This window comes from Nylanderia fulva, unplaced genomic scaffold (assembly GCF_048542155.1).
Source record: "Nylanderia fulva isolate GAGA-0341 unplaced genomic scaffold, ASM4854215v1 Scaffold17, whole genome shotgun sequence".
In the NCBI taxonomy this organism is placed as follows: domain Eukaryota; kingdom Metazoa; phylum Arthropoda; class Insecta; order Hymenoptera; family Formicidae; genus Nylanderia; species Nylanderia fulva.
Window position 1 is genome coordinate 4,826,666 of NW_028189945.1, and position 19,003 is coordinate 4,845,668.

The 19,003-nt window shown below is 35.2% G+C and overlaps 5 protein-coding genes across 8 annotated transcripts in view; 3 read left to right on the top strand and 2 right to left on the bottom strand.

Moving 5' to 3' along the window:
* Positions 1 to 32: 32 nt before the first annotated feature.
* Positions 33 to 1,397, bottom strand: NdufV3 (NADH:ubiquinone oxidoreductase subunit V3). Its single transcript, XM_085481252.1, has 3 exons — positions 1,071 to 1,397; positions 344 to 461; positions 33 to 258 (listed from the first exon to the last, which is right to left on the bottom strand). Exons 1-3 carry the CDS (start codon positions 1,104 to 1,106, stop codon positions 113 to 115), a joined length of 300 nt encoding a protein of 99 aa, XP_085337378.1. The 5' UTR covers positions 1,107 to 1,397; the 3' UTR covers positions 33 to 112.
* Positions 1,398 to 1,496: 99 nt separating this feature from the next.
* Positions 1,497 to 3,375, top strand: LOC114944318 (uncharacterized). 4 transcript variants are annotated; one of them, XM_029320205.2, is made up of 5 exons: positions 1,497 to 1,621; positions 1,696 to 1,779; positions 2,181 to 2,474; positions 2,550 to 2,825; positions 2,903 to 3,375. In XM_029320205.2, exons 3-4 carry the CDS (start codon positions 2,189 to 2,191, stop codon positions 2,765 to 2,767), a joined length of 504 nt encoding a protein of 167 aa, XP_029176038.1. In that variant the 5' UTR covers positions 1,497 to 1,621; positions 1,696 to 1,779; positions 2,181 to 2,188; the 3' UTR covers positions 2,768 to 2,825; positions 2,903 to 3,375. The 4 variants fall into 4 exon arrangements, with proteins under 4 accessions (XP_029176038.1, XP_029176037.1, XP_029176040.1 ...); XM_029320204.2 differs by having other exon boundaries at positions 3,157 to 3,375; XM_029320207.2 differs by having other exon boundaries at positions 1,696 to 1,775; positions 3,157 to 3,375.
* Positions 2,872 to 3,721, bottom strand: HSPC300 (hematopoietic stem/progenitor cell protein 300). Its single transcript, XM_029320208.1, has 4 exons — positions 3,640 to 3,721; positions 3,377 to 3,547; positions 3,145 to 3,227; positions 2,872 to 2,989 (listed from the first exon to the last, which is right to left on the bottom strand). Exons 2-4 carry the CDS (start codon positions 3,495 to 3,497, stop codon positions 2,963 to 2,965), a joined length of 231 nt encoding a protein of 76 aa, XP_029176041.1. The 5' UTR covers positions 3,498 to 3,547; positions 3,640 to 3,721; the 3' UTR covers positions 2,872 to 2,962.
* A 262-nt stretch (positions 3,722 to 3,983) lies between these two features.
* LOC114944316 (spermatogenesis-associated protein 20) lies at positions 3,984 to 10,501 on the top strand. The gene is made up of 13 exons (XM_085481253.1): positions 3,984 to 4,059; positions 5,962 to 6,139; positions 6,579 to 6,966; positions 7,181 to 7,318; positions 7,430 to 7,519; positions 7,648 to 7,908; positions 7,987 to 8,166; positions 8,275 to 8,484; positions 8,559 to 8,751; positions 8,846 to 9,014; positions 9,083 to 9,288; positions 9,708 to 9,904; positions 9,958 to 10,501. The coding sequence occupies exons 2-13, from the start codon at positions 5,988 to 5,990 to the stop codon at positions 10,228 to 10,230; spliced, it is 2,457 nt and encodes an 818-aa protein (XP_085337379.1). The 5' UTR covers positions 3,984 to 4,059; positions 5,962 to 5,987; the 3' UTR covers positions 10,231 to 10,501.
* A 1,113-nt stretch (positions 10,502 to 11,614) lies between these two features.
* The window catches only part of Ca-alpha1T (Ca[2+]-channel protein alpha[[1]] subunit T), a 28,026-nt gene continuing 20,637 nt past the window's right edge, over positions 11,615 to 19,003 (top strand). The window contains exon 1 of the mRNA XM_085481258.1: positions 11,615 to 13,648. Coding sequence (XP_085337384.1) covers positions 13,294 to 13,648 — 355 coding nt within the window. The 5' untranslated portion in view covers positions 11,615 to 13,293. The remainder of the gene's footprint in view (positions 13,649 to 19,003) is intronic.

Sequence of the window (19,003 nt, forward strand, 5' to 3'; positions counted from 1 at the left end):
TTTCTCATTATTACCTCTTTTTATATTACATCTTATTTGATTAAATTTGTTATTTTATTTATTTTATAATTATTATTTCTCGCTACATGTAAGACTTTTATTTTTAATTTATCTACCTATTGAACGGTTTCTTATTAGATGGTACTGGTAATCTGTATTTTGCTAATTCTACTTCAGCTTCTCCAAATGAATCTGTTGTGTAGCAGAAATATTCAGGATTCTTGTACTCCTTATCTTTGGATGCTCCAGGTCCTACAGCTAATAGATAAATTTAACTTTAAAAACTAGAATTTTTCAATATATCGTAGCAAACATTTATAAGATTGATAATATTTGATCTTACGTGCGTTGGGTACTTTGACGACATTTTCACTGAGGCCTGGCACATTAGTATTCACAACAGATTGATTAATATTCGAAGCTTCTGCACTCAACGTTCGTAAAGGAACAATTGTTATTGCCTGAAAGTAATAATTGAATGTCAAAGGTTCAATTCAAGCAGAGAGATTATTGCTTTTGGAATTAACTAAACAATTCTAACAAAATGCGACTCAATTATTTTGGTATTGTGTACATATAATTACCCCAGCAAACACAGTATATAAATGTTATTAAGCATGTTACATGTAATGTATATGTTAGTTGTAATTTCCCACTCATAGATGTAACATTTTTAATATTACATATATTACATTGTAGTTATATTGTCATTATATCCCAAGATAGCACTGACTTATCAATACATCAATGTGCTATTTGGTATATAATTACAATATAACTACAATGTAATATATGTTATATTAAAATGTTACATCTATGAGTGGGAAATTACAACTAACATGGATGTTACATGTAACGTACACGTTATATTACCTGTTATATTCCGTTTTATTATAACAAAGTAACAATTATATATCGGTGTTTGCTGGGACACAATTAATTATATTAACTATTGTATTATTCATATTGTGTGTATTATTATTATTATTATTATTTGTAATTTGTATTTTGTATTATTATTATTATTAATTGTGTACATATAATACATACAATTAATTCTGCGTACACACCTGTAAAGGCATTCGTCTCGCAATTACATGCAACATTTTGCGATTAATTGGAACTGCAATAATTTAGCGATTATAATATACGAAATCCTCGAAAAATCTGTCCTTTTGACACTGACTCACCCTCCTCCCCGATCACAACTGAAGTTTCACAGTTGGCAACACGCAAAAGATAAAATATAATTATATAATAAATATAGCGCAATATAAAGCTTTGAATATTACACAACTCCAAAAATTAATTGAAAATTTCAATATTAATTATTATTTTCTTTCCTACGTTTATTGAGAACGAGAACTTGTCATTTTAAAGAGAAAGCCAAGGACGTAAGACTGCGTTCGGAAATCTACCTTTCAGGTAATTTAAATTTGCTCGACCAATCAGAACGAAGAAGTCTGCATTTCCTGTATTCTCATTGGTCGATCAAATGCTGTTTCATTCCCGTGAATGAATTTTCGAATGCACTCTTTATATCGGTCGATTTGTTCGCGGAGAGAACTTGAATGAATAGTCGACATTACGTAATATAGTGAACAATTTACAATAATTTTCCGTACGTGAATCTTGCGAGAAAAATATTCGTTTATTGTATACTGGATTGCATTGGATTTCTTTTTTCACTTGCAGGGTGACATAACCTGAGACTTATCTGACCTGTCGCTGTTCGCTTATGGCGAATTAAATCGACGAGATCTAAATTATTCACAGTATGTACGTAATTATTGTTATCAAAACAATGTAATATTTTTGTATCTATTTTTAATTTTGCATAGAGTTAGAATTTGTCACTATCGGTTAATACAGAAATATGTTATAGATATATGTATAACTCTATAAGATTGACAAATTGTTACTAAATAATCTATTGTAATATCAAAACAATGTAATTTTTATATCTATGTTTAATTTTGCATAGAGTTAGAATTCGTCATTATCAGTTAATACAGAGATATGTTATAGATATATGTATAACTATTGATTGACCGAAGATTGACAAATTGTTACTTAATCTGTTATTGAATACCAAAATATAATAGGGTGTGGAAGAGATATAAACATTTACAGATATCTTTTGTTATACAATATTCATTTATGATATTACTGTGTTTTAGCCACAACCATGTTAATTCAATACCTAGATAAGTGGAAATACAGCAATGCGCCTGAAGGTCAGGAGCCCTTTGAGAAGATAATCGGGCTGAGTAAATATGGACTTTACACTAGCGTCCTTGTCGGTGGATACGATTGTATAATAGTATCTCAGTCGTACACCTTCTGGCAAGCATTAAATACTATGTCTTATTGGGTGCTGCCGATTACTGGCATGTGCGCTACTTTTGCTTCTGTGGCATATGCAGTGACAAAAATTAGAGGAAAAGATGGCTACGCCAACTATGTTCTAGCTTGTATGTAATGTATAAATATCAAATGCGAGTTATTTCAGGAACACTAATTATCAAGTTTTGTTGTTTCTGTTGCAGCGTTAGCTACAGGTGGAGTCTTCTATCATTGGCAGAAAAAGCCTATACTCAGTCATAATTTCACTGTCGCATTAATTGCATGTGCCATCGCTAAGAAGCATAGTGATTTCATTGGCGAGAAACTTTTCCCAATGGACGATATATTCAGTCAACACACTACTATCCCACTTGATTTTACCATCGTCAAGGATGTTAGAGGACGTAGGCCCTGGGAGTGATGATCTTTTATATACATAAAGAAAATAATTAGTGTTGATGCATAAAATTAAAATGGAGGTATGTTATACTATATTATTGATGATATAAAACGATACAAAAGATCTATCTTTTATTTTCATCTTGTATTTATTTAGATAGTACAGTAAATATAAAGGGTTGTAAAAGGATATATCCGTGCATTATACATAGAGAAATCATGTCAATGTTTCACCCTTTGTGACCTGTCAAATAAATACAATTATTAACATAGCAAACAAAAAATGTTATATTAGTAGGTGCCACTTAAAGATTCAATTAAAAAATTGAAAGAAAAATATTTTGCACAGTGTAATACTGTCTACCTATAAATTAAATGTTAACATGAAGGATCACTTACGCATGCTTCTAGATATTCGATTCTTCGTTCAAGGGTCGTGAGCTTTTCATTGAGGACTGCTATCCTTGAGCGACAAGACATATCTAAAAGAAAGAAGATTGAATATATATAGTATATATAAGAGAGTATTGAAAAATAATATACCTGAATGTTAAATATATATATATATATATATATATATATATATATCAGTTTACTAGCAAGAATAAAAATTTAGAATTTGACAAATTACCGAAAGAGTTGAGGAAGTCCGTAATTTTTTTAATACTGCCAGTGATAACTTCTATGTATTCGCGATTAGCCCAGTCCTGTTGAATTTGTTTTTGTATCGCCTCCCGGTGTATGGCTGCCATTGTCAGTCGCGATGCGCGTCTTTCGAGTTTCCTTTTAATAAATCGCTAATCTAAAAATCACGTGAGAAGGAATATATTTTCACAATATTATCGCATTATTTGAAATTTGTCGAAAATGATGGTTTGACAGATATGGACTAACCTCGCAACGCTGAATTGACTTTAGGAATCTTGTGTGACGAAAGCAAAAATTCCTAATTCAGGGCTACCACACTGTCAAAAAATAATTTTCTACACATTTAACATATGTTTTGGAAGCCAGTAATGGAAGAAAAAGATTTATATATACAAAAAAATTGCATATAAAATTTTCATATATTTCGTAGGAGAGAATAGATTTAATTTTTTTTAAATTAATTTTCTTTCTTCGGAATTTTGAAAATCCGCCTATATGAGAGAGACGCGGGAAAGTGTCTTTCGGAGCGCGCATAACTTCGTGTAGGTCACGTAGGTTTGTTTATATGTATATCTATATTATATATTGATTCACAGTTCACAGAGTCATTCGATGTTTTCGGAGCACGCACAACGACGAGCCTCTTTTTGCGGATCATCTGGAAACGTAAATAGTGCATGACAGCTGCGGACGCACGTGGCTAGTCTTTTAAATCCTTTGGTGCTTATTGATCTGTTGATCGCGAGACGTAGCTGTCATTCTAAGATGCGGATATTTCCGACCATAAGACGTCTCTATTGTTCCAGGTTAGATATATAATCTTTTTTTCCCGCTCTCTTATATTTATTTTTCGTTCGGTTTCGGGAATGATATATATTCTAAATATAATCGATCACATAATTTTGGAGCGAAGAATAAGTTGTTCCTGGAAACATTGATTATTGAGATCCAAAGATTCGAAAATCGTAGCGTTTTCAGCACAACAAATTTCGCTCCAACATTGATTTCATGTTAGAGATCTTTATACATTCAACATTTAGTTGTAATATCGAAATAATACACTTGGTTTGTGAACCATCTAGTGTGAAAATAAATGACTCTTTGTCATATAGTTTACGTTTTATATAAGTAATTAAATAAATGGCTGATTTTTATATATATATACATTTCTGTCCGATCGAAATAATATTATGATATTAAAATATAAAACGACTGTTTGACAAACTTTGCGATTAACATCTGCATATATATATATGACTTCTCATTTGCATTGTGTCAGATTTATTATTATCTAATGATGAGAAAAGGAGATGTTTCATGTTAATTTAAATCTAAGTTTTAATTTAAATAAAAGTTTTCATATATCTATCACTATTTAATGACAATTCGCAGTGCGTTTCCTCCGTTATTTCTTAGGTGATTTCGCGCGCATTGTAAAAGCTCTTCAATGCATATATCGTATATCGTAAAAGCGCGCCAGAATTAATTTTACACGCCATCTGGCAGTAAATTCATTGTCAGTAAAAAAATTCGAGGAATGCACGCACGGATCTCTGCCAGACCGGACGCAGCGAATTCTGTATGTATATACATACATATATGTCGTCTTTTATCGGTCAATTACATTTTATCTAATCTCGCACGGCTGATTAGTTTAACGCTTTTTAGATCTGATTAGACGATTTTCGAGCGATTTTTGCGATGGTCGATTATGTCCGAGAATATCGCCGATTCATGGCGCGAGAATCGCTGCGTAGAATGTAGATCCGCCATTTTTCTTTTTTAATTTGCATGTACCGGGTGTCCCATTCGAAATCTTAATTTTGTGATAATAGATTTCAAGTCTATATTAAAACGCATTTTGATTTGCCAATGTTTGTATTATAATATATTTCATATTTTTAAAATATTTAATTTTTCGCGCGCGATGTATCTGCTTTCGCTTTAATATATACTTTTTGTTATTTATATGAACACAAATATAATTAAAATTAATTTTTATTGAAATCGTTGAATATACATGCTTATAATATAATTTATTTAAACCACATTGTTTTAATGAGATATTAAAAAGAACGATTTTAGAAGAAAAAAAATCTTAAATTTATCTTAATCAGAGTTTAAGATTAATTAAAATTTAAGATTAATTAAACTTGAGCTACTTTTACATATTTCCTCTATATATAAATAAAAATATTTTATTTGAAAAGAATATTGACTTAATTTATAAAAAAATATTTTCTGAAAGTATGTAACTTTTATAGAATTAAGATTTTCTTTATAGTCTTTTCATTAAAAATATATTGCTTTTATAAAAGCAGTTAATAACATTTACACAATTAATGTTATAAATAAATCAAACTTAAACTTTCATATTTGAACATTTATTGAGCTAATCTATAAAAATAATTAGTTTGTTTTTATAATATTTTTATTGAAAGAAGTATTATTCATTATATGCACAATATAATAATTTAAAGCTCATTAACAATTATTTTATTTAATTAATTAAATTGTAATAATTATTTTTACATATAATATAATTATCAATAATATCGATCTTTGCAGTGTATACTTTCCATGCCATTCGTGTTATGACTTCGGGAAGATGCAATCTCTTATCAAGAATTCGCTACGTGTCCGAGATATCTAAGAAACGGTGCAGTGCGGTGCAGTACGGATGTCGTACGGGTTTTTATCTGATCGAAAGTACTCTTCTTCCTATCGTGGGACAACACATTAACAGGTATCGAGTACACAATATATATTTAACTATTTATTACAATTATTATATGTATATGCAATATAGAAAAATCTTATCTCTCAAAGAGATCACATATATGATATCTTTTAATTAATTAATAATTTAATTTTAATACATCTTATTTGCATTAAATTAAATTAATTTTTAGAAATATACGCTATTTTTAGAAATAAATTTAAGAAAGAATGTTTCTTGATAATTTAAATATACGTGATATTTATACTCTCTTTCTTTATTAAATGTTTCATATACTTTAAAGCTAATTAGATCAAGATTTTTATTAAATAAATTATTTCGAATTAGATAAGAAATAAAAGGCTATTTTCTTTCTATAAGGCTTAAATTAGTTCAGATCTTCTAAAAGTTTAGATTTATTATTATAAAGTTTGAAGTTTTATATTAATATATATGTTTAAAACAGATCAAGTTGCAATTCATCGCTTTTCCTGTCATCCATCAGAATGGCATCGACATCCAAGAGTAGCGCTAAAAACATCAGTCATACTGGCACAAAAAAACTAAATCGTTTGAGTTTAGAAAAGTCGCCGTATCTATTACAACACGCGACCAATCCTGTGGAATGGTATCCTTGGGGCGATGAAGCTATAGAAAGAGCGAAGAAGGAGGACAAGATGATTTTCTTATCAGTTGGTTATTCCACGTGTCATTGGTGTCACGTGATGGAGAAGGAATCGTTTGAAAACGAAGACATCGCGCAAATCATGAACGAGAACTTTATTAATATTAAAGTGGATAGGGAGGAGAGGCCCGACATCGACAGAATATATATGACGTTTGTTCAGGCACGTGTTATCGAAATAACTAATAAATTTTGTTGATTATTATCTTTCGCATATACAAAATAACAAAATAGATAGCAAAATATACATATCTGTTTTATATAACGAGAATATTAGCTTGTTGATATTGATATTGATTATTGAATTTATTAAACATATATGAAAATTATGTGAAATGTACTGAATATACTAACAGAAATATATTTGTATTCAACAGGCAAAGTCGGGCCATGGTGGTTGGCCAATGAGTGTTTTTCTATCGCCGGATTTGACGCCGGTGACGGGTGGAACGTATTTTCCGCCAAATGACAAATATGGCCTTATAGGATTTAGATCGCTCTTATTGGGAGTTGCGAAAGAGGTATGCAAAATATAATATTTACACTTTATATACATAAATATTTGTACTCTAAATTAAATCTTATTCTTGTTGTGAAATTAGGCTTATGATTAAATGATTTCTCTATTATAGTGGGCGCAGCAAAAGAGCAATATAATCAAATCCGCTGCTAATATAGTAGAACGCCTAAAGGATATGGTCGAGTGCAGACAAGGCTTAAAGGTGAGTGAGATTTAAAAAATTTAAAAGATTATTTCTCCATTCTTTTTTTATCTGATTCGAATTATTTAATTTTTTGGTTGTGCTTTTATTCTGATTTTCTCATTTATTTAATTTTCGTAATTTTGCAGAAAGAGGATGGGTTTCCCACAGCCGAATGTGCTTTATTGTGCACTCATCTTTTGGGGAACGGATACGAGCCGGAATTTGGCGGGTTTGGCAGCAGATCCATGATGAACGCGCCGAAATTTCCCGAACCTGTTAATTTCAATTTTCTTTTCAGTATATATGCTTTAACCACCTCCGCCGAGTTGCGTAAGCAGTGTTTGGAAATGTGTCTGCATACCCTGACGAAAATGGCTTACGGTGGAATTCACGATCACGTGGGACAAGTAAGACTATTTCTTTACTCTCTCTTTCGCGATTATTACACGTGAATCAAGTTATTTGAATAATTTTTTCGCATTCAGGGATTCTCCAGATATTCTGTGGACGCCGAATGGCATGTTCCTCATTTCGAGAAAATGCTCTATGATCAAGCTCAAATAATACAAGTCTACGCCGATGCTTACGTTGTCACGAAGGAGTCATTTTATTCTGACATTGTAGACGATATTGCAACGTATGTTGCACGGGATCTGCGGCACAAGGTATTATTTATATTGTTTTTTCGCTTGTTTTTTTTCCAAAAATGCGATAACAACAAGGACTTGAGAAATAGTTATAATAAATATATTTATATCGTGTATTCTTTTTAGGAAGGTGGCTTTTACAGTGCAGAGGACGCCGATTCATTTCCAGAGCCGCAGGCTTCAGCGAAAAAGGAAGGCGCATTTTATGTTTGGACTTATAAGGAAATTAAAACTCTTTTGGATAAAAAAGTATCTGATAACGACAACGTTCGATTTTCTGATCTCGTCTGCCATCATTTCAATGTGAAGAAGGAGGGAAACGTGCGAAAGGCTCAAGTACGTTAGAATTGAAGTTGTAAAATGAGAGATACTTATGAAATAAGTGTGAACGTTTGTGTTGGGCGGTTTAGGATCCTCATGGCGAACTCACTGGCAAAAATGTATTTATCGCGTACGAAGGCGTAGAACAAACCGCGGAACATTTTGGCATTAGTGTAGAGAATACCAAAAATTATATTAAGGAGGCCTGTCGGATCTTGTTTGAAGAAAGATCGAAAAGGCCGCGGCCTCATTTGGACGACAAGATTGTCACAGCGTGGAATGGTAAGGAATCGTGATCAATCGACGTCGATGATGAATGACATTTCGCTATTTTGTGATGTATGTCTTCGAACAAAGTCTAACAATCTATTTGCAGGTCTTATGATAAGTGGCTTTGCGCGTGCTGGAGCAGCTGTGAGAAATGACAAGTACGTCGAATTAGCGACGGACGGTGCCAAGTTTGTGGAGCGATATTTGTTTGATAAAAATAAAGGCGTGCTACTTCGCAGTTGTTATCGCGGGGAGGACGACAGAATTATGCAAATGTGAGTACAGACGTCTTATTTCGGTGTCGGTGTCATACATTGCGAGATCTACAAGATATGATTTATAGGAGCGTCCCGATTCACGGCTTCCATGACGATTACGCATTCGTCGTGAAGGGATTACTCGATCTGTACGAGGCTAATTTCGACCCGCATTGGATAGAGTTTGCCGAGGAGTTGCAAGATATTCAGGACCGATTGTTCTGGGATTCGCGGGACGGCGGTTACTTCTCCACGGTTGAGAATTCTCAGATGATTCTACGGATGAAAGACGGTACGGCATGTTTTTGTGGTAATTTTAGTTTGGCCATTAAACGGCAAGGTACTCTTTAATGCGCAGTTACGTTGAGTAAACGAAATCGAGCGCAAAGCCGCATTCCGTAAAGATCATCATATTCAAATATTTATAACGTTTACTGAATGTCTTATTACAATTAGAGTCGTTATATCGTGTTTTCAAATCTCAACTTTATATGTTCGAAAATAAAGAAAATTAAAGTCCAAATATGAAAGATATAAAAATCAAATTTATATTTTTAAAGTAAGAACTAACATCTTATACAGCGTTCCCGAATTAGCAAAAAGTGAATACGATGTTATTGAAATTTGAGACTGATTTTTGTTAGTCGCGATACTGTCGAAATACTAAAAAGCTATCTTAAAATATCTAAAGTATTATGAATTTGATTGCAGCTCACGATGGCGCGGAACCATCCAGTAATTCTATCGCATGCTCCAATTTATTGCGGTTGGCAGCTTACTTAGATCGTAGCGAGCTAAAGGATAAAGCAGCGAAGCTTCTATCCGCATTTGGTAAAGGACTCACGGAGATGCCGATTATATTTCCGCAACTGACATTGGCGTTGCTGGATTATCATAATGGAACGCAGGTACGTATCTTGCTCTTTTTTCTCTACCGTTTGCGCGAATTTTGTCTTTCCAGATTTATATCGCGGGGAAACAGAACGCCGAGGATACAATCGAGATGCTGAATGTTATCCGCGAGCGGCTGATACCAGGTAGGGTGCTTCTGTTAGCCGACCCGGAGCAACAAGATAACGTGCTGTTACGTAAAAACGAGGTCGTTAGTAAACTGAAACCGCAGAAGGGTCGGGCGATGACTTTGGTGTGTCGACATAATGCGTGTTCTGTACCCATCACAAATCCCAGCGAGCTCGCTTCTCATCTGGACGATGCTGAGTTTTCCAACTTGTGAGGTCGCTCGTCATGATTGATTATTCATGCGTGAATGAAATGGCGGAAGGGAGAAGGATTTCGCCGAAATATTTCACCGAAATATTTCGTCGATATATATATCCCCGCGCACCATTTGCGCGCTCGTCTCTCGTAAAAAGGATTTACCGTATTAAATAATGCAACATTAGCCCGCAGAGAGACTGGCGTAGCGAGAGTCGTCGTAGCGTCCGCGGTATAAGCGCGGGCGGATCGATAACGTGTCGCAGCCAAATAAAGAGATGTATCCAGTAGGGATGTATACGATGCGATATACAACGACTCTGCGCGATAATCCGGCCATTTGTGCTGTACGTCGCATCGTAACCGTTTATCTTTATTCTGAATAAACCTGCAAATGTACAAAAAAGAAAAGAATATCAGGTGCGTCTCTTTTTTTGTCTCACTCTTTCTGTCTCTCTTTCTCCCGCTATTATCAAGATTCCCGAGAAGCGTGTTTCGCGAAACATCAAATGCCGCAGATTATGTCAGCCACTTGAAACGACCGAACACGCGCAGTCGATTTCTATTTTCGGCCGCGCGCGTGGAGTCGATTAAGGTCGACGACGGTGCGTTTGTAATCTCCGACGAATTTGATCGTTTCCGGACGCAACGCCGACTTTAATCGCATATCCAGTATCGATTGATTATCGTCCTGGCTAATTTGTCGTTTTCACGTTCGAATATTTACGTAACAGTGCGATATACACGCGGTTTGCGCCTTCACCGTTTCCTCCGATTGCCGAACAAAAATAGACGAAGCGCATAGTAAGTTAGTTTCGTTGAGCGTTATGATGTTTCAGTTTTAACCCCGTCATCGTATCATCAAAAGTTTCGTTAGAAAATAACAGGCGTAGAAGATCCAAAATTGCTATCTATATTTTTTGTCGCGCGATTTTATATATTAATTTTTATATATTAATATTTATATAAAGAGATTTTTCAATAAGTACACTGAAAAAAATGTATTTAATTCAAATCAATATTTATTTCAATAATACTGTCTAATAAATTAATTAATTTGAAACGAATAATTTGTTGTGAAAAATATTTATTTGATTTTGATTATTTATATATATATAAGAAAATCCTTTTCAAAACAGATAAATATTTATTTGTTTCAAATAAATGATTTATTAGGCAGTATTGAAATAAATATTTATTAATTTAATAATTTTTTTCAGTGTACGCAATAAATTGATATAAAGTTCTTTTTATTTCTTTCAAAACTAGCATTTATATATAAGTATGAAAGCTACAAGTTTCGAAAGAAATATATATACTATATATATATATATATGTACACACTTGAATTGATATAAAACTTCTTTTACTTCTTTCAAAACTCGTAGTATTTATACATGTATACATATATTTTTTTGAAAGATCTTAAAATAGAATAACTTAAAAAATTCATATCAAAATGCTACGTGTGAAAGAATATAATGACATATCAATCGGTTTTTTTCAATGAAAAGATTGCCCTCATATCACATATAATTAACGATGATTGCCATCAATTATTAATAACTTTTGCATACAGCAATATCGTTTAAGCTGCATGTTTAATTTAGAATGAATCATTTTCATCATTTCTGTTTGTGCGACGCATTTTGAATAAAATTTCCTTCAAGCGCGGATCGAGAGATGTCTTCGAGAATCGAGATCGTCGTTATCTCGAAGCATAAAATTGAACGCTGCAGAAATGAAATCGTCACGGCTTTTTATCGCCTTTATCGAAGAAAGTTCAACCCCTCGACTATGCCGTCGTCGAACAATCATCCATCAACTACACCCACAAGTATTATCGATGTTTTCCCCTTCCCTCGCTCTCCTCTCCATTATTCGGCGCAGCCCGAAGGAAGGAACTTCTCTTTCGCTGAACTTGCTTTCCACCCCCTATGCTTTTCGCACCCTCTGCGCGGGAGAAATCGTCGGCGTGCATCGTATATATGCGAGACCTCCTCATCAATTAGCCGTCCAAGTCTCGATGTAATAAATGCATCGGTGGTACTCTCCCGGCAAATATAATGGCACGGAAGAGAAGCACAAGTGCGACTTGGTCGGCACCGAAAGTGAAAGCGAGGACTCTCAAGGACTTTGCCTCTCCATCCCTCCGAGTTTCTTCCTCCGTCTTGCTCGTCGCGAAGGAACCTCGGTCGAGCGACCGGGAGAAGCACGTAGAGGAAGAGACGCGGAGATGATGCTGGGAACGCGAGGGAGAGGTGGAGATCTCTCTCCGGATTTTCTCCGGGAGGAAGGAGGACGTTGGAAGTATATCGCGAGACGGATGAGGGACACGCACGCACCGGGGTCGCGCATGCGTCCGGGTACTTCACCGTCGGCGCCGAGGATGTTCGACGTTTTTTTTTCAGTCACCGGTCGACGCTGCGTCGGGCACCGTCGTCGTCCCCGAATACACACACGGCCGTGATTCGCGCGGCTACCACCACGTTCAGTATCCGCGCGACCGACATCGGGGTCGATAGGACCCGGAGAGAACTCGAAGACGTACCCAGGTGGTGGTCAACGTGCGCGTTTCACGTGTCCTCTCTTTCTGGAGCGGAAACCTCGCGTCGCGAGGATATCTGACCTCGTGGTGAGATTTGCGCGCGTCCATCCGGGGCAAGGTTACTGCGCGCTCGCGTTACGTCCCCAGGTGAGAGAGAGAGAGAGAGAGAGAGAGAGAGAGAAGCGCAGGTGAGAGAAACAGCGGAGCAGGCGCATCCCTGATGTGAGATATGCGATCGGCGGGCGATCGCTCGCTGCCTCGACAGTGTGGACCAACGCGTGGTGAGAGCAGTCAGGATTGAGGAAGAGAATCCCGGAGGAAGAGGCTCGCCGATATAGGAGGGATGACGCTGTCGAGATCGACCTGTTCGCGCGGTTAGTCCTGGAACAATCCGTGCAGGAAGTCGCACCGGAGCAACCTCGGGCGATGAGAATCTCTCCCTGCGAGGACTCTCCGAATCGTCGCCTCACGCAGCTCCAGGCGCCAAGGAGGCCGCAGCGTCGTTGAGGACGAGGAAACAGGACGACTCCGAGGATGTCGCTGCACTATCCTCAGGGATACCGATACCGATCCGCGTCGAGGACGGGAGTCGGAGTCGAACAGGGCTCCGACAGCGACGTGGCGGAGCTCAGCGACCTCGAGGACGACGAGGACGAGGACGACGCTCGCGAAATCGCCGACAGACGTCGTCGAGCGCTCGTGGAGGAAGAGGAGGATGCCGAGAACGAGGACGACGAGAACGACGAGGACGATGACGAGGACGAGGACGACGAGGAGGAGGAGGAGGAGGGCGAGGGTCTACCCTATCCAGGTTTCGTTCCAATTGCACTCAGATATCTCGACCAGACCACACGACCGCGCAACTGGTGTCTCGCGCTTATCACTAATCCATATCCTTTTCATATTTCTCGAGACTAGACGCGACAGATGTTTTTCGACGATTTTATAATCACCCTTTTAGAACTCCTTTGCGTGTTCGAAAACCATGTCGGATGTCAATTCGGAAAAAAGGTCCAAAAATGAAAATTTTCGCATTTTTTCCCCAACTTTAGGGAGCTGTAAACTTGGAGGAAAAGTATTTTTGGATCCATAACTAGAGGAACTTTTTTTTTATACACCCTTAAAGTCTCTGACATAGTTTTAGGAACACTTTGTATACATATATAAAAATACACCTAACTATTAGGTTTTCGAATTAAATTTGATAAAGACACTAGAAGAAAAAATAAGAAATTAGACCATCTCTCAGATTTCTTAAGGCTATTAGAATGCATTTTTGACGAGATTAAATAGAATGGGTCACGGGGAATATGATTCCCGATGATTTTTAACAATATATTTATATCTTTTAGTTCGCAGTACACTTTGTACAGACTGAGAAAATCATATTTTCCTCCAAAACAGAATTAGAATCGATTACATTTCGGATATCGAGTTTCCAGCTTTTGTGGAAAGTATCGACACTGTATCTTTGTGTACATTTTACAAACACAGGTTCGCACTTTTCATGGTCGTGGTAAGCTGGTGCGAACTGTTCCAGTCGATCTTCATTAGGAATTTATTTCATCTCTCTGGCTACAAGGTTGCGCGTGCGTCAGCATTCGCCGTAGTAGAGAGCTATCGGATTTTGTTGGTTTTTCGAAGTCGCTGGTGTAATATGCAGCGGATTGTCAGATAAGATTAGATAAGGGTACGGCAATATCGATACACGGCTTTAACCGGTTAAAACTAATTGTCAATAGCATCGGGAGCTCGCTCTAGGACGAGTATTTGCACGGGAGATGTAGCTGCAACGAATTTAATTCGACATCAATAAATCAATCGCGTTGTAATAGCTTGACAATTAACACATCAATACTGTGTTATTTCGCGATTATGGGTATATGATTCTATATCGAAGACGAGGGGGAAAGGCTATCGGTTATCTTTATATAGAACAAAATTGCACATACGCGAAACTGTAAGAAAAATAGGAATAATTAAGAAATCCTTCCCTTAGAAACTTTCCTTGAATCGGAGATTTTTCTTTCGAAGAATTCCAGAGGGTATTTAGCGATCAGGGAAATCTGGAAAACCGAGAAAAGTCAGGAAATTTTACTACTTATCTGGATTTTTGCACATTATTCTATACATTTGTCTCAATAATTTGAAATTTTTTATTAAATAAATATAAACTTTTCCTTGACTCCCAGCATGCTAATTCTCTGTGTTGTTAAAAATCGATTCATCTACAGCGTGTTCGTTAATTTATATTTTCATCGTCGTGTTATTTTATTTCAATGTGTTTGGTAGAGACAAAACTAAAAAAAATTTGATATAATAAAAAAGGTGATTATTTCAATAGTTTATAGTGACATGTTTCTTTCGATTTTTCATTGTTGACAAAAATATCTCAAGCATTTCATGATTTAATTGATTTATCATATGGATATATGCAAATTATATATATTTGGAAGAAATAATAATACTAAAAGGTCAGGGAGAAAATGAACTTCTGGTCTTGGAAAATCTGAAAAAGTCAGGGAACTTTTTTCATTGAGTCTGCTGGACACTCTGGATTCGGGACTCCATCGATGGATATATTTTCCAAAGCGGGAATAATCGACACGTGGGAGCACTTCGATGGTTCATTTAATCGCTTTGTTTTCCCGTCGTCGCGACGTTTAAAAGAATTTACGAGAGCAATTTTCGCGCCTCGCGTACGCTTAAATTCCGCCCCATTTGCTGGACGCAACGTCGCTCTATCTCGCAGCAGTATTTATCACTGCGAATAACCCCGATAGCGAGAGCGCGGTGGAGGGAGATCGGTCTGAAGACTCCTTAAATAGGTCATTGATTGACCTATCCCCAGGCGAATCCTACACGGCGCGCATAGCCGCTTTTCACAGTTGCACAGTTCTCTCTCTTAGCCGATTGAATGTTCGAGATCCGCGTGCGTGTATTAAAAAAATCGAACAAATTTCTACAGATTTTGTTGTGCCCTCCCTATGAGATTTTTTCGGTCGCGCACGAATCAGGAGAAGGTTTGCCTTGAGCAAAGATATATAGGTACGCGTTTGATAACGAAAATGTAAACGGCGAGCAAACTGTTAGTCTGCGATATTGTTGCGCGATAAGCGCCGCTTGTAGAGTCGAGATGCTGGGTGGTTTTAATTTACCAAGTTTTGAGATACATTTCACAAAACGAGTATCGAATGTGTGTATATTCGTGTGCGTATGCGCCCTTGACCTATCGATGTTTAATCCTAGCGGAACCAAGGGCGGACCAGGAAACGTCAGATTACACTTTTCCTTGAACTACTTGTTCTGAAATTGTTACAACTTTTATAAAGTCGAGCTCCTCTCTTTTTCTTTTTTTTTCTAGATCTAATATGTAAAGTCTTTATACGATTATTCTCGATTCAATTTTAATTAAGTTCGAAAAATTATATTTATACAGGGTGTCCTAGACTTATCGTATCACACGTTAATAGATTCCTCAAGCGATTTGGAGACGATTTTTCCTCCAGGCACCAATAATTTTCGAGTTATAAACGATTGAAAATAAAAGCTTCTTTGTAAATTAAGCCTTGTAAAAATAAATTATTAATAAAACGACATTTTTTAGTCAATTTCAGGTGAAGTTTACTTCAATAGACTTTTAATTTAAGGCTTAGTTATAAAGATACATGATTTCTAAAATTGGGAACATTAAAAAAATGATGACCTTTCTCGACATTCTCGCTAAAGAAAAATCGTCTCCAAATCGTCTTAGGAATCTCCCATTAACGTGTGATACGGTAGGTATGGGACACTCTGTATATATATATAGCTAGTTTTTTTTTTAATACGTATGAATAATAATTGACCTACTCTACTATAATCCATAGTTCAGAACATTATCCTGCTTGGTTTATAAGTTTCGGGGTAAACAGCAGTACAAGATATATTTGAAATATATCTTATTATATTAATCGATAAATAATTGTCATATTTCTCTTAATTTAGTGGACTAATTAAACCGTAAAAATTCATATTCTGCTAAATATTACAAGATTACATGGCACAGGTTGCGTGAAATGATTGCTATTACGAAGACAAACCATCACTTTCTACATTCCAGTTTGATAGTTTACTTTATTATCTTAAGTGCTACGAAATTACCGAGCCATTGTTTACTGTTTAATCTGATTACAATTCTTTCGTATGTTTAATTAACTCATATAATGCTCTAATGCTTATTTACTTATGTCTACATGATGCTTTGCTTTAGGTTGCAAAGTTAATTAGTTTAGTGTATAAAAGAGTTAGAGAAAAGAATGATACGCAGAAAGAAAATTTGTTTTTTTTGTTAAAAACGGTTCCCGTTAAAATTTTCGTGTTAAATATTTAATACATTTGTGTGTTAATTTAACATATTGCTGTTAATTGAACTTAAATGTTCAATTATTAAAACAACTGAAAAAAGATGTGAAAAAAACACATGTGTATCTATTTTTAAGTTTACACTATAAATATGTTCTGTTTTATTAATTTGTTAAAATTTATCGAAAAAGTGTCGATTTTTTTATTTTATAATATAACTGGGAATGATAAAATGTAAAATTAACATTTTTTAAGTTAATTTTAACATTAAAAGCTCTATATTAATTTCACGCAAAATTTATTTCAAATTACTGAAAGTTTTGCACTTATTTTGTGTTAAAATATTAACAGAGTATTTGTGTCGTTATTTAACATATCCATATTATGTTAAATTAACACAAAATTTTCTGTGGGACCATTTGGGATGTGTGATATCTGTTAAATTTTTCAACTGTGTACACGTTTATACGAAAGAATACAGAGAATAATACAGAGCGAAAGCAGAATGAATCGAGTGATATTTTGGTTTCGAGAAAACTGTAGCATCTCGAATTATTTTCTTCTTAAAAAAAATTCTTATTTTAACACTCTACTCTGAAAGATCTTTATAGATTTCTTTATACCTTGAAATTTTTGGGAAGTAAAATATCTCAAATATTACGAAGCAAGAACGTCCGCGTTTCCCTGCTCGTTTGAGCATCTTTAACTGACAGTGTTTGCTGTTATCTAAATAAAATTATATAGATGATCATCTAGATCTCTGGCGTCATCTTATCTTTCTATAGATAATAAAAATATGTATTATCTATATCTGCATCTTAGATGAAAAAAAGTATTATTTTTATTAAATTATCTAGAATAATTTTCAGATAATTTTGATTTAGAATCATAGCACATAAAAATACTTAAATAGTAGAATTTAAGTAGTAAACGATAAAAATTTATAAATAAAAATATGAATACATATATTTTTATATCCCTTTTATTATTTACATTTTTTTAAATAACTGCGTTTACATAAGCAGTCTTAAAAATTATTATAGAAAATTATATATATCTAGATGAATCGTCATATAATTTTATCTTTTATCTAGATATATTTAAATCAAAATCATCTTTATCTTACTTAAAATAAATTTACATATTTTTATCTCATCTTTATCTAGCTAGTTTTAAAATCATCTAAGCACAACACTGATAACTACTTAGTCCGACACATGATTGCATTATACTACTGCGCCGGTTGACCATAATTGCACTCGAACCACTGATTTTCGCAAAGGATTGTTTTTACTGCGCTAGCATGTCACTTTTATTTTCGTTTCATTTGCACGACACGACCAGACGATGGAATCATTCGCCAAGTATTCGACGAATGCCATATTTATGTGAATTTTACTGCGTCGTCGTGTGTATATATAATTAGAACATTGTCATGTAGGCGTTACGTTACTTCATTCATTCATGTCGGCTTGCAAATCTATGTCGATTAAATATAACTTGGAGTCTTAATATATAGAATATATATATATATATATATATATTAATATTAAAATACTCGATAAAGAGAACTCTTTTTCAATCGCGAAAGAATTTTTTTTTCCTACAAAAAGAAAAGAAAATGTGACGTAAAAGGGGATAACGTTTATCGCGTACTTTCGCTCGCAGTAACATTTTATATAGATGTTTATGTGATTCGCAGTAATTACGGATTTTGTAGCTGCAATCAGATTTGCAATCTCAAGAGGAAAGATCTCTCTCTCTCTCTCTCTCTTTCGATCTTTCGGTCGAATTATCTCGGCAATTCGATGACTCATCGATCGAATACGAACACGGGGGTCAGGGCGATTGTACATACATAGGACCGGGGAAAAATAATTAAGTGACACTAAAGCGAGGC